At 49.6% G+C, this 24,836-nt stretch overlaps 2 protein-coding genes across 2 annotated transcripts; one reads left to right on the top strand and one right to left on the bottom strand.

Moving 5' to 3' along the window:
* The first annotated feature begins 2,834 nt into the window (after nt 1-2,834).
* On the top strand, nt 2,835-7,279 carry LOC122375843 (uncharacterized protein K02A2.6-like). The gene is made up of 3 exons (XM_043355387.1): nt 2,835-5,099; nt 5,253-7,037; nt 7,193-7,279. Exons 1-3 carry the CDS (start codon nt 2,835-2,837, stop codon nt 7,277-7,279), a joined length of 4,137 nt encoding a protein of 1,378 aa, XP_043211322.1.
* A 147-nt stretch (nt 7,280-7,426) lies between these two features.
* Nucleotides 7,427-10,127, bottom strand: LOC122375842 (angiopoietin-related protein 7-like). Its single transcript, XM_043355386.1, has 3 exons — nt 9,145-10,127; nt 8,217-8,351; nt 7,427-7,652 (listed from the first exon to the last, which is right to left on the bottom strand). Exons 1-3 carry the CDS (start codon nt 10,125-10,127, stop codon nt 7,427-7,429), a joined length of 1,344 nt encoding a protein of 447 aa, XP_043211321.1.
* Between the last annotated feature and the right edge of the window lie 14,709 nt (nt 10,128-24,836).

Below are 24,836 nucleotides of genomic sequence, written 5' to 3'. Positions count from 1 at the left end.
TATACTTGTACCCTAACTAAAGCCTGAAGATAAGAAATTGATCGGTCAACAACTCTAGCTCTGGCGTGATTGCAAACTTTTCTGAGGTAGGGTCACCAAACCGCCTCTGGTGACCTGACCTGAGGTCAGATCAACTCAAAATATTCAGAAATGTTGCGTAAAAGCCTTTTGGGAAAAGTCAGAAAATTTGAGCTTCCTAGCTCAAAGCGTTTGGGAGAAATAACCAAAAAACCTCAGGGGGGGGGGGGGCTCCTGAGGCTCCCCTCCGCCAGGAATAGGGTTAAAGGCATCGATTTGTGTGATGCATGTCCGTTCCCTCGATATCTTTGCTAGCTACATGTGTACCTAATCGTTAAATGCTATTTTTAGGTGCTCCTGAATTATTTATTGGTGTGCTGTATTTTTATGTGTTTCTTGTAGACACTCGTGTCTCTAATTATCCTACTGGCCTCCTACTGTGTTTTAGTCCCATGTTGTTTTCAAAATCACTTCTAAAATCTATTAGGTACTATAGGTCTCATAGTTTATTACTATTCCTAGGCAGTACTTCTCCGATTCTCGCACCATGTTAAGCAGGTACTTTTGTACTCCCGTACTACCTCAACCATCTCCGGAACCTCCATAGTTACACTGGAGGCCAGCCCGTCAGCTCCTACCCACAAAAACACAACACATATTTTACACTCCAGTGACCACGAACTCTTGTAACTGAGCTCCTAACGGTAAGACTCGGACGGGCGACAATGATTGGCGCGGTGAAAAGTGCTGTCTGCGAGCTGCTCTGAATGCGTGATAACTGACGCGGTTAGCCATGCCTCACGGAGCCGTGCTTCAGGTGCTACACATGAGGTAAAATCGCGTAGGTACAGCCCTCTGCAGACTGTGTGGTAGGTATTCTTTTTTTTTCGCCAAAACCGATAATAACTCAAAGGCTAAGTTATCAGTCGGTCGGATCTCATTGCATATAGATGCGCCATGCTCCACTCCTTCGATTGGGTCTATCACGGAACAAAGTATACGCCTGGTGTAGCAACAAAATGCAAAAGTTCGTTTTGGGGGCGGATATAAACTTTTGTGTGTTGTTGCCAAACTAGATGGAAAATGTATACCAAAATAAGCCCAATCTAAGGTGCGGAGCCTCGTGCGTCTTGCTGTTACGATGTCCGAGTGACCGTTAGCATAGTATTCGCGTTATTCTCGGTTTTGTCGAAAAAAAAAGAATACCTACCTCAGTTTGCAGAGGGCTGTACTTGTGCCAGTGCAAGCCTGACCAGATAGGAGCAAACTGAGTCGGACTGGGAATTGGTTGCCAAAATTGGTTGTGGGCAAGTTATTCACGATCGCTATCATTGCCATGTCACATGTATGTTTTTGTGTCTAAATAAAGATATAGCCATTTATACTCGTAGCTGTTTTATTTTTCTCTGCGTTACCTAATACCTACCTACTTCTTTCATTGTTGACAAAGTAAGCCGACAGGTCAGATTGGTAAATGCACGTCAAACATCAGTCGCAATTTCACATATTACCGAACAGCAAAACACCCGTCAAGCTACCGTCACTTAGTGTCCATCAGACCAGGGCTACAGAGTCGATGGATTTTCGGCGACTCCGACTCCGACTCCGGCTTTCAAAAACCAACTCCGATTCCGTCTCCGACTCCGGGCAGGACTGTCGAATCCGACCGACTCCAACTCTCGACTCCGACTCCGCAGACCTGGCAGGGCTGCGGACTGCGGAGTCGACGGATTTTCGGTGACTCCGACTCCGACTCCGGCTCAGGTTTCCAAAATCGACTCCGACTCCGACTCCGGTTACAACTGTCGACTCCGACCGACTCCGACTCCGACTCCGACTCTGCAGCCCTGCTGATCAGAGTGGCGCGAAGATCAGCTAAGCTGGTCTGATCTTCATCTCGGTCTTCATGAGGTGTGTCAGACCCAGCCACGCGCCCCACCAGATTCCCCTGGGGTCGCCTCCAGGAGAGACATAGCGTCCGTTAACCCATATATGCATGAATTAATTTTTTGTCGAGTATTTGTATGAAACTTTCTAGCATTGTTAAACAACATGTTACTAAGCTGCTGACATCAACTGTTTTGTTTTTACATTTAGTGCTTGCCTGATATGCTCGTTCAAAGTGACGTACAAAAATGTACGTCTATGCCAGGTGTCAACAAGACAATTGTGACGTCTGCCGCCGCCGTCCTAAAATAATACATCCGACAGCCCTAATACAATGCTAACGTCTTTCGTACTTCAGAAGCGATGTATGAGGGATGGGTTGGGGTGGGGATGGGGTTGTGGAGGGGGTAGGGTGACGTCATGTCATCGTTAACCCGGGCGAGGGGAATAACTTGTGTTGTATGGTCAAATATGATGTATGATATGTTGTGTTGCATTAGAGACCCTTGGAAATGGTAGTTACAATTCATACGTTGAATTAGGAAATAGATGTAGATCATGTATGATGAAAATAAGGAAATTTGCAAAGCACAACTCGATTATGTCAACATTTACCGTTGTGGTGTTCTGTTACGGACTGGTGTCCCTCTTTCGTTCCGTACCGTACGAGTGTGCCAGTGTCACCTAGCGGCAGTTCTGTTAATTGCAGGTTGTGGGGGTGGCGCTGAGGGCGAGTGACGTGTCCGTAGGCCGGCCGGCGGGGCAGTCGGTTGGCGACGGTGGTCACGAATGGTGACGGTCTGTGCCGTGCGCGTTTTGAGTTCTTCCTTTAAACCGGACTGTATATATCGCGTGGGTGGTGCAATACACTACAGTGGCGACGAGGAACTGAGATCCTTCTGCGCTAAGTGATAACAGTGATCGCCGCGATGGACTGTTTGCGTGCGCCAGCGCCATTTCTAGTGGCGCCAGGACGGCCGACCACGCCCTGGTCCCAGTGGCTTGGCGAGTTCAGGATTTTCGCCGTGGCGAGTGGTTGGGACGAGTGGACTGTGCAGCGACGAGAGGCCCTCCTATTACACTGTGTGGGACAGGAGGCGCGGCGTCTCTATTTCGCGGCGGCGAAACCGGCGCAGGGCGTGGCACCGGGAGCGCAGGAGGCGGCGATTCCGGCGCAGGAGGAAGATGGCGTCAAGGAGGAAGGACAACCGACTGCAGCAGTCGACCCGGTGGCTGCGATCTCTGCAGTGTTTCAGCGGCTGTTTCCGGAGACACGAGCGACTCATTCCGAGAGAATGCTGTTCCGGCGGTGTTACCAGCTGGACAGGTCTCCAGCGGTGTACCTCACTGAGCTGCAGGACCTGAGTTCCAGGTGCGCCTTCGGCGATCTCCAGGAGCAGCTGATCTGTGAGCAGTTCATCGAGGGCTGCAGGGACGACAGGTTGAGAGGGCGGCTGTGTCGGGAGCCAGCTCTGACTGTGTTGCGCATCCTCGAGGTGGCAGAGGAGCTGGAGGTGGCTGCTGAGCGACAGCGGCTGGTGGGTGGAGGTGGAGCTACGCGGGCACCAACCTCTCCCCCGGCTCAGCTGGAGATAGCTGCAGTGACTGCTGCTCCCAGGAAGGGGGTCTCGCCGTGCTGCAACTGTGGCGGTCCCCACCGGACTGCTGATCCCTGCTGTCCAGCTCGTTGGAGAAGGTGCCACAACTGCCAGCAGAAGGGCCACTACGCCAGATTCTGCAAGGAACCACCTAAGAAGACGAAGCAGACCAAGAGGAAGCCAGTGAGGACTGTTGAAGTGCTGGCCGTGACGGATGACGACCGGAAGAACCTGTGGACCGAGCTGCGGGTGGACCAGCAGCCACTGCGGATGCTGGCTGACACTGGCTCGGCCGTGAGCATCCTACCGTTGTCCGTCTACAGGAAGCAGTTCCGCCATCTGCCCCTCCTGCCCACTGCAGTGCGCCTGGAGGCCTACGGAGGGTCATCGCTGCTGGTGCAGGGGGTGGTGCAGGTGACAGTGCAGGCGGAGAACGGCAACAGCTCCCAAGTTTCACTGTACGTGGTAGACGCTGGCGTGCCCCTGCTGGGCAGGGATCTGCAGGAGAAGCTGAAGTTGTCCGTGATTCACGGGGCGACTGTGTGTGCTATCAAGGAGGAGCAGATGCTAGAGGAGCTGCCGAGTCTCACTGGGTTCGTGCACAGGGTGAGACTGAAGACGGAGGTCAACCCAGTACAGCAGCGGCTGAGACCTCTACCGTACGCCGTGAGGGAAGAGGTGCGGGATCATCTGTTGAAGTTGCAACAGGCTGGAGTCATCGAACCAGTCGACGCATCCCCATGGATCTCTCCCATAGTGGTGTCCAGACGGCGGAACGGGAAACTGAGGCTGTGTGTGGATCTTCGAGAGGTCAACAAGGCGGTGGAAGCCAGCGGACATCCACTCCCCGACATGCAGGACATGTTGGAGCAGCTTCAGGGTGCAACCATCTTCAGCAGCCTTGACATGAAGTCAGCATACCATCAGCTGGATCTACATCCGGATTCAAGGTCGCTGACGACGTTCATCACCCATCAGGGACTGATGAGGTACAGGAGGTGTCCCTATGGGCTGAAGAGTCTGCCACAGGCGTTCCAGAAGGTGATGGAAGCCATCCTACGTGGTCTGGAAGGAGTGCAGGTGTACCTAGATGACGTCATCATCTACGCTGCGACCTCCAACCAGCACGAGAGGCGACTGACGGCTGTGCTGAAGAGGCTCAGGGAGCACCAGATCACGCTCAACATCGAGAAGTGCAAGCTGAGGAGAGAGCAAGTGGAGTTTCTGGGGTTCATCATCTCCAAGCAGGGGGTGGCAGTGAACCCAGACCGCATCAAGGCTCTCCGAGAACTGCGAGCACCTGCTAGCCTGAAGGACCTGCAGGCCATGCTTGGCTTGTTCGGCTTCTACAGCCGATTCGTGCCGGCGTACAGCACGCTAGTGGAGCCACTGCGGTGTCTGCTGAGGAAGGGGGCGCCACCCTTCCAGTGGACTGGCGAACTTCAGGCGGTGATGGACGACGTCCGGCAGCGGATCCTGGGCAGCAGAGCGCTGGCCATGTACGACCCAACGCTGCCGACCCGAGTCACCACAGACGCCAGTGACGTGGGATTGGGGGCCGTGCTCTCTCAGGCTCACCCGGACGGAGAGAGAGTGGTGAGTTTTGCATCATGCAGTCTCACCCCAGCTCAAAGAAGATACAATGTCACGGAGAGAGAGGCCCTGGCATGTGTGTGGGCCGTGGAAAAGTGGCGGAAGTATCTCTGGGGTAGGCCGTTTTGCCTACGAGTCGATCACGCGGCTCTCCAGACGCTGATGACGTCACCGGGGGTGGGCCGAGCCGGCCTACGGGTGGCACGGTGGGCGTCACGTCTCATGGCATACGACTTCACCGTGGAGCATGTCAGAGGCGGTGACAACCCAGCTGATGGCCTCTCACGACTGCCAGGAGCAGAGGAAGGCGAACTGGATGATGATGTCGTGGCGGTGGCGGCGGTGACTGCCCAGCTCGGAGCAGTGCAGCGGGACGAGCTGCTGGAAGCGACACAGACTGACCCAGTGCTGTGCCAGCTGGTGCAGCAGATCCCACGGCGGTGGCCGCGACGGCGCCGCGACTGCCCGGCAGAGCTGCAGCCCTTCTACAACTGCCGAGAGGAGCTCAGCCTAGTGGGAGACCTGGTCGTCCGTGGTCAGCGGGTGATCGTGCCGGCGGCGCTGCGGACGAGGATGGTGTCCCTGGCTCACGAAGGACATCAAGGGATCGTCCGAAGTAAGCAGCGGGCTCGTGACATCTACTGGTGGCCCAAGATGGACACGGACATAGAAGAGGCGGTGAGAAACTGCGACGTGTGTGCCGACGTGGACAAATCGGCTCGGACTCGCAGTGCGCCGCTACACCCTGTGCCGCTGCCAGGAGCGGCATGGGAGAAGGTGGGCGTGGATTTTATCGGTCCAATGGAAGCGCGCCGCCAGCACCAATACGCAGTAGTGCTGGTAGACTACTTTTCCAAATGGATAGAAGTCGGCTTCTGCACAGAACCCAGCACGGAGGCGGTGGTGCAGTTTCTGGAGACGTTAGCATCTCGAGAAGGTTACCCGAAGGAGCTGGTGTCCGACAACGGGACACACTTCACCTCAGCAGCGTTCGCAGACTACCTGAGGAGTGTCGGCACGCGCCACATCCGCGTCACGCCGTACCACCCTGCCGGGTCAGGTGCGGTGGAGCGTGCGAATCGCACTGTGAAAAGTGCTCTCCAGGCGGCGGACCGGAGCGGCGAAGATCGAGCGTGTTATCTGCAGAAGTTTCTGCAAACGTACAGGAGCACGCCTCACGCCACGACGGGGCTGAGTCCAACCGAGCTTCTGCACGGACGGAAGCTGAGGACACGTCTGCACGCGGCGGCTCTTCCCACGGAAGAACCGCAAGATCGTGAGCTGCGAGACAGAGTGCAGAAGAGGCAGAAGAAGCAGAAGAGGTACGCTGACGAGCGGCGTGCAGCTGAGACACCACGGTTCCAGGTCGGCGACTGGGTCCGGTGCCGGCTGGTGCCGCGTCCCAAGAAGGGACGGCCACGGTACTCCGAGCCGAGACGGGTGGAGTCTCGCCTGGGACCAGTCAGCTACAGGCTAGATGACGGTTCCCGGATCCACGCAGAGCGGCTGACGACAGCTCGGGCGCCGCAGCAGTCTCAGGCTGAGCTGCACGTGGATCAAAGCGGCCAGCCGGGGGCTGGTCAGCGGAGTGCGGTGTCTCCGACGTCTGTGCCTCGCCGCGGGGAGCGGCTGGAGGCCGACGACTGGCGGCACGCGGAGGACGACGTGCCACTGGAGGACGGACAGGCTGTGTCACTGGGGGTCGGCCGGCGACACACCGAGGCCAGCCGGGGTCCCGCGGAGGACGGCGTGGCTGTGTCACCGGAAGACGCAGAGGACGCTCGGGAGCGGGAGGCGTCACCTCCGGCGACGGAGCGGCAGGCAGAGCAACAAGACGCTGGCGTGCTGCTGTCGCCGCGCGAGGCAGCGAGCGGTGCTGGGCTGGTGGCGGTCGAACCTGCTCTCCAGCCGGGCGCGAGAGTGAACTCCGGGACGCAGCCGGTGAGGAGGTCCCAGCGTACGAGACGTGCGCCAAATAGACTCTAACTTTTTCCAGGGGGAAGAATGTGGTGTTCTGTTAAGGACTGGTGTCCCTCTTTCGTTCCGTACCGTACGAGTGTGCCAGTGTCACCTAGCGGCAGTTCTGTTAATTGCAGGTTGTGGGGGTGGCGCTGAGGGCGAGTGACGTGTCCGTAGGCCGGCCGGCGGGGCAGTCGGTTGGCGACGGTGGTCACGGATGGTGACGGTCTGTGCCGTGCGCGTTTTGAGTTCTTCCTTTAAACCGGACTGTATATATCGCGTGGGTGGTGCAATACACTACAACCGTCTACTGAAAACTTGTCTTATGTACATAATAGTCAACATAGTAGATCTATAAAAAGAGCACGTTGTCAATGGCGATCAGGAGGCGTTCTGCTGCTGGCCACCGACGCGGTGACCCTGTGAGTGTGCTCCACTGTGGCAGTTACAGTCCGGCGCCCGGCGCGCTCCATGCTGACTACCTGACTGCAGAGCTTCTTGAGGAGACAGAAGATGTAGCCGTTCCGCTGGGGGCCTTCGCCCAGGACGTCTGCCTCGTCCACGCAGCTGACGCGTCGGTCGTCGTAATGGCACCACCTGTCCCGTCCCACACTGTACACGTCAGACACTGTCCCGAGCGCGTGGCCCCGCTGTAATGACTAAAGACGGCCATCAGCCGGACGTAAAGTCGCCGGCATGGTCAACGGAGCAGAGCGACTGGTCGCCCTCGACTTAGAACTCGGAGAGGTGCGTGTGTCCAGGGGCGTCGGCCGGCTCTTCCTTCCCCAGTGACGGCATGATGGTCTCTTGGAACTCGTGATCCTCGACCACGTCCATCCAGCGGATAACAGCCGCACTTCAGCCGTTGTTGGCACTCGTAAATGCTTCGATGGTCTGATTGGACTTCTTCTTGAAGGCGTTGATGTCGGTGAACTTGTTCGCCTTCAGAAGGCGATTCCCTCACATGGTACCCGTGCCATGGAACTGGCGCTTCTGGATCTCTGCTGCAAAACCGATCATCAGGGTCAAGCTTGGTGCTGCTTTGGAAGTGACATACATCCATTATCATCCCGAACCGGTTGAGCCGGTGGGTGCGACCAGTTACGGGCTCAGTTACGTCTTTACGGCTCAGTTACGTCAGTTACGGCTCAGACCAGTTACGTCAGGCGGGCTGGGTCAGCATTCTCTTCGTCGCTAGAGTCTTCGTTTGTGTCGACGCGAACTTCCGGCGGCTCTAGGACGACGACCGTGACATCGGCGACTCGACTTCGCTCCTCGATGCCATCCAGAACAGGGCTGCGGAGTCGGAGTCGGAGTCGAAGTCGGTCGGAGTCGACAATTCTGACCGGAGTCGGAGTCGGAGTCGATTTTGGAAGCCGGAGCCGGAGTCGGAGTCAGAATCACCGACAAACCCATCGACTCCGCTGACCTGGCAGGGCTGCTGAGTCGGGAGTCGGAGTTGGAGTCGGTCGGAGTCGATAGTTCTACCCGGAGTCGGAGTCGGAGTCGGAGTCGGAGTCACTGAAAATCCATCGACTCCCGCAGCCCTGATCAAGAACATCGTTGAGGCTCACATTTGCCATCAAACCAAAGCATAAACGTGTTTGATGTTTGGGAAACAAAATGTAACGGATATGCATAGACGTACATTATTGTACGTGCGTTTTTGTGAAACATACTATTTTTGGATTCGCTTGGTAAGCAAAATTAGCATTATAATGACACCACTCATGAAGTTAGGGTCATGCTTGAGCAGATTGCTGGCAACGAAAGCTAAGCCGGGAAAAGCACTTAACTGTAATTAAGAACACTTGGCTCACCCTGGATCGAGCGTCTGAACGGGTGAAAATCTTCCCGTTGCGACATCAACAAACCGAATGTCTCAAACTCAACACTGAATGCATTGGAACCGTGTTTTTTGGTATTCACCTGACGGCTAACAATGTAAATGATTTAGAACGACCGCGTTTGATGGCTCATTAGCTCTATTTCTATAAAGATGGCACACATTGGTCACCTCAAATTGACGTACATTTATGTACGTCTATGCATATATGGGTTAAGGTTGCTCAGCCCGCAGCTCCCGTACCACCAGGCACCCTGATATTCGTGGGCGCAGTTGGTCTCCGCGTCTTCCGGGATCCTGTCGTGGGTCGAGAATGTGCTGTTGACGCCGTACTCCAGACCATCGCCGGCATCTCCTGAGTAGTTGGATACACTGAGCCTGTATCCGTCCGACTCTGAAGAGACGCTGAAGTTGGTGTAAACGGCGAAAGCTTGGTCACCATCGAAGGCGTCGAGGTCCACTCTCAGTACGTACTGCCGATCTGAAACGGAAGTCAGGTGCCAGACGTGTTCAAGTCCCCACCAGAACTCCCCAGTCAGTACTCCGAAGCCTGTCTTGTAGTCGCTCCAGCCGCGGTAGAAGTCCTTGCGCGGTCTGATGTCGTCTCTGCGCTGGATGACCGTCCATCCTCCTCCGTCTGTGTCCATGTCACAGCGAGCCCGCACTGGCCGGGAGCGGTCGGGGTAGACGAGGTAGGTTGCCGTCGGCGAGTCTTCCGGCAAATCGCTGCAGTCGCGGGGATGTAGCAGGCTGTCTGACGAATTTTGCTCGGTCTTTTCTTGAGCGGGCTGTGAGCTCAGCTCAGGCGACTGAGATTGCTGAATAATAGCTGTGATTTTGGAGAACTCAGATTCATGGTCGTAAATACGGTTAGCGAGCTTGTCAATCAGTGAGCTTTGAATTTCCAGCTCGCTTTCGAGCTTGGCTTGCTGGCTCTTTTGATTGTAAATTTGTTTATACATCAAATCGTACAGCTCATCGGCGTTCGACCGGAGTTGAACCACCTCTCCTTCCAGTGACTCTACTCGAGACTCGAAGCTCCTCTCCAGCGCCTCCACCCGCGACTCCAGTCTACTGACGATTGAGCGCATTTCTTGCTGGACCACCTGCGCTAAATCCTGGTCGCCAGTAGTCTGTTGATGTTGCTGTTGCTCCTCTGCAGTGGCTATCGCACAGATCACAACCAACCACCAGAGCACCGTAGTTTTCTGCCGCCAGGCCGCCATTCTCCCACGAGGAGCCTCTCCAAGATCTGATCAGAGGAGCTACGCTAACTGCGGGCCACCAGTGACTGAGATCTTTCTGTGAGCTCTCCACTGCGGGGACTGCCGTGGCGCCGGAGACTGATATGCCACGAGTGCGCCAGAGCTCTGTGAGAATGATCACTACCAGACGAGCCCTGTATGCTAACAAATCCAAACGTTGAGGCCGCTTTAACTAAACATCGGAAGTGCGTTAGTGAGGTTTTGTAATCTGTGGTCATCACGGATGGGTGAAGATCGGTGGACTGTGGTGGTGTATGTACATTTCTGTGACACATCTAACGGAAGATGGTGTCTTGTATAAGACTTGGTTACAATACATGATGAACTTGAAGTTTTGTGTGTGTAGGGTAGGGGAAGGAGGGTGAATTGCGCCACCTTAAGGAAAAACGTTAATTGCAAGAAAAGTGCTGGAGATATAAGCATGCACTGGTAACCATTTCAAAGGGGAGCTCATTGGCTACGATTTAAGAGCCTCCCGATCAATTAAGAATGTTTCGTTTGCTTCTGACAGCTGCTTTTTCAGAAGCATGAAAAAGGGCGCATTTGCCAACAACCGCTGTAAATTGCGCCAGGGGGATGGCGCAATTAGAACCCAATTGCGCCCTATACTTTAACATGGCTAAGTGAATGAGACGGAATGCATACACCCCGGCAATCTAATGTCATTGCGGCTTACTTAAACATTTATAATGTTATTCAGGCTGGATGAATAATAAATGTAAATATAAATCGCGATGTTTTTTGCCCAGGTAGATAACTTTACATGTGTCCGTACGCTTGTAAAAGTGCAACGAAAACGTTTACTGTAACCGACTAGATATATGTGAACTTATGCGCCTATACAGTTAAATTTTCAATCGGTTCTCTCAAAATTAATAATTTTTATCGTTTTGACAACTTAATGACATCAGTTTTTACTTTTTTATCATAGCTGTCACTTCTCACGCCTGAGTCCATGTTGAAAATGTCGTATTTTGTCAAGTACACCACAAGTCGTAGCCTAAATGGCAGTTGCATTATAAGTTTGACGATAGAGATAATTTGCGGACTGACGACAGCGGGCTGCTCCCTTGCCTGACATTAAACTCCTTCTTTATTGCAATCAGTTAATGATGCATTCATACTGTCGTGATACAATGGCTTCACCATTATTCTATTTGCGCCCCCCTGGCGCAATTGCCATGGGCGCAATTAAAATTGAGGTACTTTTTAATAAAAGCATAGAAGTTATCATTAAGATGTTGCAGGAAGTTTACGGTTTCAGTGAAATACAATGAAAAAAGGGTTTTTCTTTCTAAATATCACTCTGAAAATCACACAAATAACGTAAATTTTTATAGCCAACGGTTCAAAGTACTGCAAAAAAGTTAAGAAAACGCCATAACATTTTTGATGGCGTAGTGAGCTTTGCTGATTGGCTTCATCGGAGTGTTTGGGCCATAAAATGAACAATCCAGTGGTGAAAACAATGTTTTCGAACACAAAATTATAAACATGCCATTGAATCCGTGGGAATGTTGGTGGGCGCAATTGGTTAGGAGGGCGCAATACACCCACTTTCCCCTATAGTGGTGCCAGTTAGGTACAGAAAATCGGAATACCGATACCAAACCAAATACCAACCAAAACCACGTGAGAATACCGAAACCGAACCAACTTGGGAATATGAGGGAAATACAAACTTTTTACCAAATTTACAGCCTCTTATACATTATTGAAGATTGATGATACCAACAAAATACCAAAAACATTAGGATTGTAATACCAAATACCTGATACCAAGTTGGTATGGTTTGGTATCGGTATACCAAAACGTTGGTATCCGATTGACATCTCTAGTCGGGTAGAAGGTGGTAAGACGCTCAGTCCGACCACCCCAATGGTCGTGTAACCCCTAACATTGAATGTGAGATGTAAAATTGGCCATAAAACATATAGCATAAATTTAAATTTAGTTGACCACACGACCCTAGCATAGTTGGGTTAATATTGTGATCTGACCTCTGTGACCTGACCTGGCATAAGTGACCTTCTAAGCAGCATATGTATAAGGCGACCAGCGCTGCATAGATGATTTTTGATAAGATGCCTTTTGTTTGATGTTATAACGCATTCCTTAGAAGGCGTACCATATTTATTTTCTAAAAATGGCATTCAGAGTGTTAAACTAAGGTCAATATCAAGTCTACCCATCACAATTATATGTGCACTGGTTTAGTGGTTATGAACAACAGACATTCGTCCTGAAGAACACGGAAATATTATGGCAAATTCAAGTGGACAAATTATGTAACTTCCTCGACCTATCAATTTTTAAATTCATTATGAAGATAATGAAAGTGATTAAAATTCGCGCATCTCTGACTGGTTTCAATGTCTTTCTGTTTGTGACCAATTAGCTTAGGGGGCATCAATTATTTGAACAAGCGGCTGTCACCTATTGATAATATCTCTTCAAACCTTTCCTTTAGCAGTAATAACTTAATTGCTGAGCCCACGACCTGTTTGCCTCTGAACGCACTGTCATTTGAGCCCAATTACCCTCCAGTCCAGTGCCGTGGCTGTAGGAAGCGGGAACTGCAGTTCCTCCCCCGGGACGGTACAGCAACTGGAGCGGTTCCAATAAAGCAGTGGCGGCCACACCTGACCACCCCACTCTCAGCCATGGCTCGAACGGACGCCGTCCCGCCGCTGCCGCTGATGACGCCGCTGATGACGCTGATGACCATGATGACGCTGATGACGCTGCTGACGTCAGCGGCCGCGGCTCTCTACGGCTGGCAGCAGGCGGTGACCCTCTCCGGAGCGCACGTGCAGGCCACCACCGCACCGTCAAAGACCACCTGTGGGATCAAATGTGAGGCCCAATACCTCCACGATTGTACCGGCTTCAGTTATGAGCCGGATGACGGCACGTGTCGTCTGCTGTCTGGAGGCTGCCCCGGTCCGGCCGTCGATGGACAGCAGGGCATCTATTTGAGTGCTCTGCGCCTTCCAGGTAAGAATGTTTGGAAACCTTATATTTGGTGTGATAGATGTGTGATATTTACCCATGCAAATTAGCGTTCAAAGTTAGGAATTAGCTGTAAAAACCAATGTCTGGTAGACTGGATGCTTGTTAACCCTCGCCCGTATTGGTCTTTTGTATTGGTGTTTTAAGTGTAAAACTGGTTTACTCGAGGGTTCTGAAAATGTCGAGATCGGCCGCTTTTCAGCGAATTATTCACGATAAACCGAGGCAGAAGATGTCCGTTCGATTCCCCCTCCCTTTCATCCTGTGTATAAGTGTTAAGTGCGAGGTTTGAATACGAGTGTAATTTTGTTCATTATAAACGGTGTTACATTTTCAATTATTATTATTTTTTGTTAAAAACGTTCATTCCAATTTAGTTGATTGTTTCATCATAAGGTCTTTGCAAGAAAAACACATATTTTATTTATCATTCTATCCAAAAAGGGATATGATTTCCAACTGACAACATCCATAAAATAAACGCCTAAAAGTATTATAACCCGCGCCCTAGTGGCGGTCTCAGCCAACTTCGCCATAGTGGGGGGGGGGGGGCATATGTTGTCACCCACCTCTAACTCAAAAACTAAGAGGGCTAGAAAGACACGGTAAAAAGCAGTCGATAGCTCTCAATGCGTACGTTTGAAAGTATTTCGGTCATTTTTCATCTTAGAGCAATATTGGGATCACCAGAGGTCATCGAAGGTCAAAATTTGCCAAACTTCATTATACCTATTTGTCAGAAAACTTGCCGTTATCTCAGGAACCACGATAGCTAGAAAAACACATGAAAAGCAATCGATAGCTTTTGAATTCTTCTTTTGATAAGATCATTATCAAAATTTACCTCAGGTCAACGGTTAAGCCTCCATAGGTCAAACATTGTGAAAATATGTGAAAAGCGATAATGTGAACACATATATATTGCACAAACCGGTTTCGATATCACTTCATCAGTGTGCAAATATATAAATAAAACACACAAAATACAAAACGGAGACGAAATAGGTACAGCACGTACAGCAGAGCAAATTAATTTCAAATACATTCATATGACCTCATGTGATTGAGATCCCAAGACGCTTCCGCACCAAAAGAACGGCTAAACTTTTTCCCAAACGTATGTCACCAGCTTTGGAATTTACACACAAACAAGATTCAATGAGGGACGATTCAATCGTTTTTCTATCGGACCTACTTAACCTATCTCGTATGATCTCAGTGCGATCCCAATCAGGTAAACTACCACACTTTTCGGCATGTTTCACCATTGCATTGTTAATGTTGTGGTTCCTAAAATCTCTCTTGTGCTCCATTAACCTGTTCTTAAGCCCTCTCGACGTTTCACCGAAATAAGGCTGTGTACACCCCTTGCACGGTATTTTATACACTAAACTTGTTTCACTACGGTCACACTTTTTCTTTTTTGCTACAACCTGACCAATCTTCTCCCCAGCCTTTTCCACAATCTGAATATCGGAGCACTTCAACATCTTTGATAATGCTTCACAATTCTGTGACCTGGGTACAACAACTATAGCGTTCTTTGTCTTTCCGTTTGTTTCGTTTCCCGTCCTATTCTTGATCCTTTTTGCCTTATTATAGCATTCAATTATAAATGCCCTGGGGTACCTCAAACCTCTAAAAACGTCAGTGATATGATCACATTCTTCCTTCAGATTTTCGGGACTACATATTCTCATCGCTCTGAGGAAGAATCCAATCACTACCCCCGATTTCGTTCTCCTGCTATGGGCTGAAAAGAAATGAATATAGTCCTCTTTGTTTGTGATTTTCCTATACACTTTGTATCTGATGCCGCTAGGCGTCCTCTCAATATGTACATCTAAGAAAGGTAAAGTATTGTTAGTTTCTTCTTCTAATGTAAACTGGATCCTCCTTTCCACAGCGTTCAGCTCAGCTAACTTTTCACTAAGATCAAGATTGTCTGGCACAACTAACAGGATGTCATCAACATACCTATACCAAACAACATCACCTCCCATGACGTTAAAATAATGGTCGGTCTCCATCATCTCCATGTATAGACATGCCGCCACTGGGCTTAATGGGGACCCCATGGCCAGACCGTGTATCTGTTGAAATTCTTCCCCGTTGAAAGAGAAAACCTGAAAGTCTAAACACAGTTGCACAAGCTGAATAAAGTGACTCTTAGTGACGGGGAAGTTTTCATCTGGGATGTTTTGAATGGCCTTCTTAATAGCAATGATCGCCTTTTCTACAGGGACACTGGTGAATAGCGCCTTAACGTCAAAACTAGCAAATTTCTTGCCACTCAAGTCTAGCTCACTTAGACGACTTAGCAAATCACCGGAATTCTTTAAATGAGAATCACTAACCGTTCCAAGTAACTGAGTTAGCGGTCTAGCTAGGACCTTTGCCAGGCGATGCGGAGCGCTTCCGATACCCGATGTAATCGGTCGCATTGGGATTCCGGGCTTGTGTACTTTAGGCAGTCCTCTCATCCTCGGGGCCACTGGTGCTTCCTCGAGAAGATGTTGTAGCTGTTTTCCCTTTGCCGAGCTTCGGAGTATCTTGCGGGCCTTTTTGTTGAACTCGACACTTTGACATCTGATCGTTCCAGTCACTATTTTCTTATACGTTTGCTCAGCGATCCGGAAACGTATAAGAAAATAGTGACTGGAACGATCAGATGTCAAAGTGTCGAGTTCAACAAAAAGGCCCGCAAGATACTCCGAAGCTCGGCAAAGGGAAAACAGCTACAACATCTTCTCGAGGAAGCACCAGTGGCCCCGAGGATGAGAGGACTGCCTAAAGTACACAAGCCCGGAATCCCAATGCGACCGATTACATCGGGTATCGGAAGCGCTCCGCATCGCCTGGCAAAGGTCCTAGCTAGACCGCTAACTCAGTTACTTGGAACGGTTAGTGATTCTCATTTAAAGAATTCCGGTGATTTGCTAAGTCGTCTAAGTGAGCTAGACTTGAGTGGCAAGAAATTTGCTAGTTTTGACGTTAAGGCGCTATTCACCAGTGTCCCTGTAGAAAAGGCGATCATTGCTATTAAGAAGGCCATTCAAAACATCCCAGATGAAAACTTCCCCGTCACTAAGAGTCACTTTATTCAGCTTGTGCAACTGTGTTTAGACTTTCAGGTTTTCTCTTTCAACGGGGAAGAATTTCAACAGATACACGGTCTGGCCATGGGGTCCCCATTAAGCCCAGTGGCGGCATGTCTATACATGGAGATGATGGAGACCGACCATTATTTTAACGTCATGGGAGGTGATGTTGTTTGGTATAGGTATGTTGATGACATCCTGTTAGTTGTGCCAGACAATCTTGATCTTAGTGAAAAGTTAGCTGAGCTGAACGCTGTGGAAAGGAGGATCCAGTTTACATTAGAAGAAGAAACTAACAATACTTTACCTTTCTTAGATGTACATATTGAGAGGACGCCTAGCGGCATCAGATACAAAGTGTATAGGAAAATCACAAACAAAGAGGACTATATTCATTTCTTTTCAGCCCATAGCAGGAGAACGAAATCGGGGGTAGTGATTGGATTCTTCCTCAGAGCGATGAGAATATGTAGTCCCGAAAATCTGAAGGAAGAATGTGATCATATCACTGACGTTTTTAGAGGTTTGAGGTACCCCAGGGCATTTATAATTGAATGCTATAATAAGGCAAAAAGGATCAAGAATAGGACGGGAAACGAAACAAACGGAAAGACAAAGAACGCTATAGTTGTTGTACCCAGGTCACAGAATTGTGAAGCATTATCAAAGATGTTGAAGTGCTCCGATATTCAGATTGTGGAAAAGGCTGGGGAGAAGATTGGTCAGGCTGTAGCAAAAAAGAAAAAGTGTGACCGTAGTGAAACAAGTTTAGTGTATAAAATACCGTGCAAGGGGTGTACACAGCCTTATTTCGGTGAAACGTCGAGAGGGCTTAAGAACAGGTTAATGGAGCACAAGAGAGATTTTAGGAACCACAACATTAACAATGCAATGGTGAAACATGCCGAAAAGTGTGGTAGTTTACCTGATTGGGATCGCACTGAGATCATACGAGATAGGTTAAGTAGGTCCGATAGAAAAACGATTGAATCGTCCCTCATTGAATCTTGTTTGTGTGTAAATTCCAAAGCTGGTGACATACGTTTGGGAAAAAGTTTAGCCGTTCTTTTGGTGCGGAAGCGTCTTGGGATCTCAATCACATGAGGTCATATGAATGTATTTGAAATTAATTTGCTCTGCTGTACGTGCTGTACCTATTTCGTCTCCGTTTTGTATTTTGTGTGTTTTATTTATATATTTGCACACTGATGAAGTGATATCGAAACCGGTTTGTGCAATATATATGTGTTCACATTATCGCTTTTCACAAACGTCAAACTGTCATACCACATTGTGAAAATAGCTGTTTTTAGATAAAACTTTTTCACGAATAACTTTGAACCAGCAAAGATGAAGAGTTGGCAATGGCACTATCGTATTTCTCTCCTTCAGTCGCTTCGAAAAATATATTTTTTACCTGGAAAGGTCAAGGTCAAACTTTGACCTCAGGTCAATGTTACGTGCTGACCCAAATAGGTCATGTTGCAAATCATTCGATGCGTCTCGACAAGACAAACACAATGAAGCCATCCTCAGCGTTTTATCTCTTTCCAATCAAGAGTTATTGGCAAAAAGCTGTTTGTAGCCTCAAATGACCTCGGATGACCTTTCTAGAGGCTATCAGCAAAAAAGACACCCTGGTCGTCACGGGTGGTCCAAATCATTGTGATTCTGAAATATTTGGACTGTTCCTATGCGTACACACTGATCTATGTAGAGGCATTTTCATTTTTCTCCATTGACTCATATGGGAAGGTCACGCCACTACCCTGACCTTAGGTCACGGATAAAACAAATTCGAGATAACCAAATTATAGGTGCCCATTACATCATGCAATCCACCAAGTTTAAAACATCTGACAAACACTGCAGGCTGGAGTCTGGACATAATTGCAAGCTTGTTAGGCATGGTCAGTTAACTTGACCTGGTGACCTGACCTGACGTGACCTGGGGTTAAAAATTTCACACATTGTCCAAAATTGATATACAGCAAGCTACTCCAAGTGGCGTGGCGCTATGCGCCGCGGTTTTTTATTCACAGGCAAAAAACGCGACAGGGTGGTAACATATGCCCCCCTCCCCCCCACTGGGGCGAAGGTAAATGAAAATATTTGACAGCCTGCTTGAAGATGGAGCCAGTTGCTAATGTTTACTGCAGTAAAGGCTGTTCTATGGATGATGGAAAATATTATGGTGCTGTCTTATCCATTTATTTAGATCTATCATCTAAAGAACGCTGGGAATTTGCTAAAAAAGGAAAAAATCGGAAAAAGGAGCCGGACTGCCATAGTTTTCGTGAATATTAATATGATTATCAGTCGATGTATCTGACTCTTTCACAGATGCATTTAACGTTTCGTGCGCCTGTCCGGCCGGCTTCAGCCGCTGTGCCGGCCGCTGTCTGAAGCGACTGGATGTCGCAGTCAACTACATTGAAGCGGAGAGCCAGTGCGCCGCGCTAGGCGCCCACCTGGCCGTGCCCCGCTCCGACGAGGAGAACCAGTGCGCCATCAACGCCTCCCTTGGCAGCCAGGTCTGGCTGGGCCTCACCGACGTCATCACCGAGGGCCAGTTCGTCGGCGCCGACGGCTGCGGCACCGTGCCGTCCACCGGTCCCCGCTGGGCGGACGGACAGCCCAACAACCTCGGAGGAGGGCAACACTACATCGTCCTGTACCCGAGGAAGACCAGTGTCTTGCCGCCTGGCTGGCATGACGACGTGTCAAGTGAACCGGCCCGTCCTCTGTGCCAGTGGTCCTGTCACTGATCCACCGAGAACAAGCGATCGGCGCAAACAACATACATACACGGCATGCCCTGCGCATGCACAATGCAAGCTCACAAACAGCACTAGCACATACACAAACACAAATAGACCATACACATTTACAGCACTAGCACATACACAAACACAAATAGACCATACACATGTACAGCACTAGCACATACACAAACACATATATCATACACATTTACAGCACTAGCACATACACAAACACAAATAGAACATACACATTTACAGCACTAGCACATACACAAACACAAATAGACCTTACACATTTACAACACTAGCACATACACAAACACAAATAGACCATACACATTTACAGCACTAGCATATACACAAACACAAATAGACTATACACATGTACAGCACTAGCACATACACAAACACAAATAGACCATACACATTTACAGCACTAGCACATACACAAACACAAATAGACCATACACATTTACAGCACTAGCACATACACAAACACAAATAGACCATACACATTTACAGCACTAGCACATGCACAAACACAAATACACTGGTGGTCGCAGCCGCTAGCAAAGGGGGGGGGGCAAAGTCACACTCGCGGGACATAACATTTATCCATCACCGGAGGGGGAGGGGGTGATCGGCTAATTTTTTACATCCACGAGGTGCCGCGCAGTTGGCATTACTTATGCTTCATCCATCTCATTCTTGCGTGAAAAATCGTTGAGCTCAATTCAAGGCAAAATCACCAGTTCCATTTCCCGTCCCACGGTGTTTCCACCGGTCGTGCCACTGCACCATGGCGACGGATCGGTGTAGCATATACTGGAAGGTCGGGAACGCGGATTCATGACCTTAGCACGATAAAACAATTCGGAAAAGTACAGATACCTCTTGCTTTGAACAAGCATGTGAAACCCAGAGAGCATTTTCAGACTATGACATTTACTCATATACAGGGTGTCTCAAAAGTTCGTTCACACATTTCCCATGCCAATAAAGCATATAAAAACCGGCCAAAAGTATAAGGTTTTGGTGTCTGTGTGTACACTAGACAAATATGCATGCGTTGACAACTGATTAAGAAGGTTGGAAACCAACCCCTTTGCTGTATCTCCAAAAATATTTGCCCATACCGATTTTTGTTGCTCCGTCAGCTGCCGGAGGCTGATAAAAGGTTACCAGCTTTCAAGCTCTTGCAGGGGAATCCCCTGCAGTTTCTGCGTCGGATTTAGTTTTGACTAGCTCCCCGGCAACATCTGATTTCCCCTGAAAGCCGACAGCTTGCATCGACACCATTCTTGAGTATTTTGTAGGCATTCTCTGGCGCTAACTCCTTCATAAATGACTGGCGCCGACATCCCAAGCGCCATTTTCCTTTTCAAAACGACCCCAGTCCTGAACAAACGGGAAGTGCCAGGAGTAAATTTTTCGCATCATATGGTAGCAGAATGTGTCGGACGTCTGTTTCTCAGACACATTGTGCAAATTTTGCAAATTCCAAGCGCTCGTCATTCCCCATGCCAAGACCTTCGCTTGGTTGCGGAGTGTTTTCCTCGGGAGATGTTCTGCTTTGTAAACGGCCCAAACCTGTCCATCGTGTGGTTTTATCGGGATTTTGTGTTTAAAAGAAAATTATTCGCTGCAGATCTGCCTCTTGAAACTTCGTTAGATAACAATTTACAATAACTGACACTTTTGGAGGGTCAGGTGTCCTTGGCATTGACGATTTTTGTGTTATTGTCCCCAAAAATTCGCGTTATAGATATTATAAAAAAATGAATAAATTATAATTTGTCTTTATTTTACGATGACCTGCACTTTTTTAAAATGGGTAACCTCTGTCTATGACCTTCTTGCCAGTTTTCAATAGTTATGACCGCATTTTCAGCTGCTTTACGGAACACGAGTCTGCTGTCGTGCGAGGGTCGTTCAAAACGCCGTTAGTCTCGCATGGTTTCGTCCTTCAAAAATTTTAGCCACCGTTTTTATGAGATGATCATCATGTTGCACTCATCCTCGCCGACACTTAGCCATGTGTCATTTCCGACTTAACCATTCCCATTACTCCTGAAACAGAGAGTTTCACAACATACCCGACTTTGCAACCTACATTTTCGTGCCTGACCCATGGTCAGAGGTGAACCCTTTTTGTGAGCTCATGAAGGGTCGAATGCACTTGAAAACAATGAGACTGCTTGAGGAAGGTTGTCACCAATGCCCATGCAAAACTTCGACTGTTAATTTCTTGTTGATTCAGAATTATTGGCAAAAAAGCATGGCTGGTACCTGTGAACGAACTTTTGAGACACCCTGTAGTTGTGTGGCGGCGGGAGAGAGTAGGTACACCGACCTTTGGAGACCCCTACAGGTTCCGAGCTTTCAAAATTGGCATCTGATGGCCGCGCGCGACTCCTGCGGGGCTTCGCAACGGCTCTATTGGGGCTCACTCAACCTGCCTAGTCCTACTGCTTAAAAGACTGGCTCTGAGCCCTAAGGACTTCATCAGTCTCTGCCAGCCCCAGGACCCACACCGGCTCATGGGGTCCCGACGTCGAAATATGAGGGAATCTGTGCGGACCATCAAGACGTAAAGTTACCTCGATCAGTACCAACGTATAGGCTGTGCCGGAGTCTGCGTGAGCCCTCTGATCTTCAGAAGCCCACCATGTATGTTTTCACTTCTTAGAGGCCAGTTTATGGCCCTCAGAGACCAGTACAGGGCCTGCAAACTGCAAAGGCCAGTAGTTTCAGACCATCAGAGACCGAGTTGGGCTCTCAGAGGCTAATGCGGGTTCTTACTCACCAGTATAGCGCCTTTTGGGGCGACCAACGGAGCGAGCGAGGGGGTGAGTCTTGCACGTGCGAAATTTCGAGGGGGTACCTCCAACTGACTTGTGCACGGCACTCTACTGACCGGTTTCTAGCGATGTGCCAAATTTGAGCAAAATCGGCCCAGCCGTTCTCGAGATCTGGAAGCGGCACCCTGCACGTGCGCACGTGCAAAATGGGTCCCAACTGACTTGTGCACGGCACCCTACTAACTGGTCCCTAATCGTGTACCAAATTTGAGCGCCATCGGTCCAGCCGTTCTCGAGATCTGGAAACGACCCCTGCACGTGCGCACGTGCAGCAGCACCCCAACTCTGGCACATGGATATGCAGTGCCTAGTGGGTGCCTATCTACATGCCAACTTTCAGCGCAATCGGCCAAGTAGTTACCGAAATATTGCAACAATTACAAAACTGACACCTCCTCGTTTTGCACGTGGCACGTGCATAAGGGGTCACCCACATGCATCGGGAATAGTCCAATACTTGGTAGAAGGAATGAAGCTACCCTACAAAATTTACCGCATGTAAATCGGTCAAGTGGTTGCTGAGATATAAGCCTCGCAAAAGCGTCCGCACGGCCGGCCGGCCGGCCGGCCGGCCGGCCGGCCGCTCATACTCAGAAATTTCCGTTAATCTAAGGAAAGACTACGCTCGCTTCGCTCGCTCCGTAATTACAGGCCAACATGGGGCCATCAGAGGTCAGCGTGGGGCCGTAAAAGACCGGCATGAGCCGTCGTTGGACCCCAGAGGCCAGCAGAAGGCTCTCAAAGGCCAAGATGGGCCCTCCTCAGAGGCCAATGCAGGCCCTTAGAGGTCGGCATCGGGTCTTCAGCAGCCAGTGCGGGGCCCTCAATGGCACCTAAAGGTTCGTCTTGGGACACCAAAGACCGGTGTGAGACCCTCAGACGCCAGTTGGGGCCCCTGAGGCCGGTTAGGGGCATTCATAGGCAAGATGATGTGGGGCCTCAGAGGTCGATGTGGGCTCTTAGCGGTCAACGTGGGTGCTTGACCGCCACTGAAATTCCCTCAGAGGTCAGTGTAGGACGCTCGAAGACCGGAGTGGGAGCAACACTAAAAGCTGGGCGTGGGTTTTTTGAGTCTCGTGACAATCGAATAAGGGCAAGGGTCCCATACACCTATGGGGGCCCATTGGTTGTTTGAGGGGGGCAAATGATATGATGGCCCCCGTTATTGGCCTTGGGGGGGGGGGCATGGCCCTGATGTCATGTGTACACCGCCACTGTGTACAAATTACACAGGCCTCTGAGATTACATACTAGCTCATGCAAACTTTATGCAGGCCCCGGAGGTCCCACACTAATCCTTAAGAAACCAAACCGGCATACGGCGTCACCACCGGGCTTCTAAGGTGCACAGCACCAACCCATGAGGTCTTACTTTAGTGTCGTAGAGCCACGCTCATTTGGCAGGGCCCACCCGCCACTGCCGAAGAGGGTCTCATGCCAGCCATTGCTGGGCCTACGAGAGCCTCAAGTAAACCCACGCTGATATTCCATATAAGATCCGGCCATACTCGTGAGCCGGTGCCAGCGACGCTGACCGCCAAATTGACAGAATGCGAAACTGAGCCCACTCATGAGTGAAATTTACGTCCTTTGATGGCGCAAGAAAGAAAATGAAACATACAAAAAGCTTTTCTAGGACTTTTGTTCGATCTGAAAGGTGGGGCCAAAAGATAGTATGGCCCCACCTTTCAGCACCAAAGGGGGGGGGGGCATGGCCCCCGTGGCCCCCCTGGGACCGCCTATGCACAAATAGACCATACCTACACATTTACCTACAGCACTAACACATACACAAACACAAATAGACCATACACATTTACCTACAGCACACACGGACAACGTGTGCACAATACCAATACATGCACCGCGTATACACATGCAATTACACAGCAAATGAACAGAGCATGCACATACGCAGCACATGTAAACACAAGGAGCGCATGCAGAGAGCTACATGCATGTAATTGTACACACCATACGCAAACGTAAAAGTGCTGAGCGCGGGAGGGAGCTTTGCTGTCACAGATCCACGAAAAAAAAAAAACATACCAACAACATTTTGCCGATTGTTGCAAAGCTGTGACAGTTCTAGCCCTGTTAAGTTGTATGCATGAAGAGCTGACTTGAAAATGTCAGGTATGACAATATTCATCATTTGACTATCTATCTTAACCGCGTAATGAGGCATCACAATAAAGAACGCGACGGGTGGTACCCCTACCCACCGCCTTTCCCAAGCCGAGCGAGGAAGATAAATTATTCAATTTATGAATATCTGTTATGGTTTTTGTCCATCAATCAATGAAATGTGTAAAATCCTATGGTATTAGTTATGTATAAAATAGGTCATTTATCAAATATTTTTTAGCTGGCTAGGGCTGGCTATTAGCTGGCTATTACTGGCTAGGTCGTATTGCTGCCTGTGTTTAAATAAAGACTTCACGTGTTATATTGATACGAGTAGCGAAGACTTGAAACTTGGTGGATATCTGCTGCATAGTCGTGGCCTAAAGAGACCGAAGTTTAGTGATGATCTGAATACAACTTCGGAAGTTGTTTGAATTTTGGTGATGACCGCTTTTTGTGTCACCCTGTAGTATCGAATCTACGCAAACGTATATAGTACCTAAACATGCCTATTCCTTATCCACCGACCAACAGAGCGATGATGTCATCACGGGCTCGCGTTCGTCGATGCTTTGGATCGATAATGATGAGGTAGCCTGGTCAGTCGGCGGTGAGCGTCGGTCGTGACGGGACTGACCTCCAAGTGACCTTATAGTGGCCGCGGCGACTACTCACAGCGCCAGGGCGACAAGAGCGAAGGGAGAAGTGGGAGTGGCACTCTTGAGCTATGGAGAGGCGTTGAGAGATGGCTGAGTTGGAGAGTGGTAAACTGAAAGTTGAGTTTTTTTTTAGTGAGCATCGAG

The sequence above is a fragment of the Amphibalanus amphitrite genome, unplaced genomic scaffold, assembly GCF_019059575.1.
Source record: "Amphibalanus amphitrite isolate SeventyFive unplaced genomic scaffold, NRLGWU_Aamphi_draft 001936F_arrow, whole genome shotgun sequence".
NCBI lineage: Eukaryota > Metazoa > Arthropoda > Thecostraca > Balanomorpha > Balanidae > Amphibalanus > Amphibalanus amphitrite.
Note: the sequence above shows the minus strand (reverse complement) of the source record. Positions and strands in the feature narration are given on the sequence as shown.

Coding starts and splice junctions, on each gene's coding strand:
- LOC122375843 (XM_043355387.1), top strand. CDS start 2,835: ATGGACTGTTTGCGTGCGCCAGCGCCATTTCTAGTGGCGCCAGGACGG. Junction 5,100..5,252: donor ACCCGGACGGAGAGAGAGTG/GTGAGTTTTGCA, acceptor GCGGCTCTCCAG/ACGCTGATGACGTCACCGGG. Junction 7,038..7,192: donor TGAACTCCGGGACGCAGCCG/GTGAGGAGGTCC, acceptor TGTTAATTGCAG/GTTGTGGGGGTGGCGCTGAG.
- LOC122375842 (XM_043355386.1), bottom strand. CDS start 10,127: ATGGCGGCCTGGCGGCAGAAAACTACGGTGCTCTGGTGGTTGGTTGTG. Junction 8,352..9,144: donor GAATATCAGGGTGCCTGGTG/GTACGGGAGCTG, acceptor CCGACTCCGCAG/CCCTGTTCTGGATGGCATCG. Junction 7,653..8,216: donor GCTGACCCAGCCCGCCTGAC/GTAACTGGTCTG, acceptor GGGACGGGACAG/GTGGTGCCATTACGACGACC.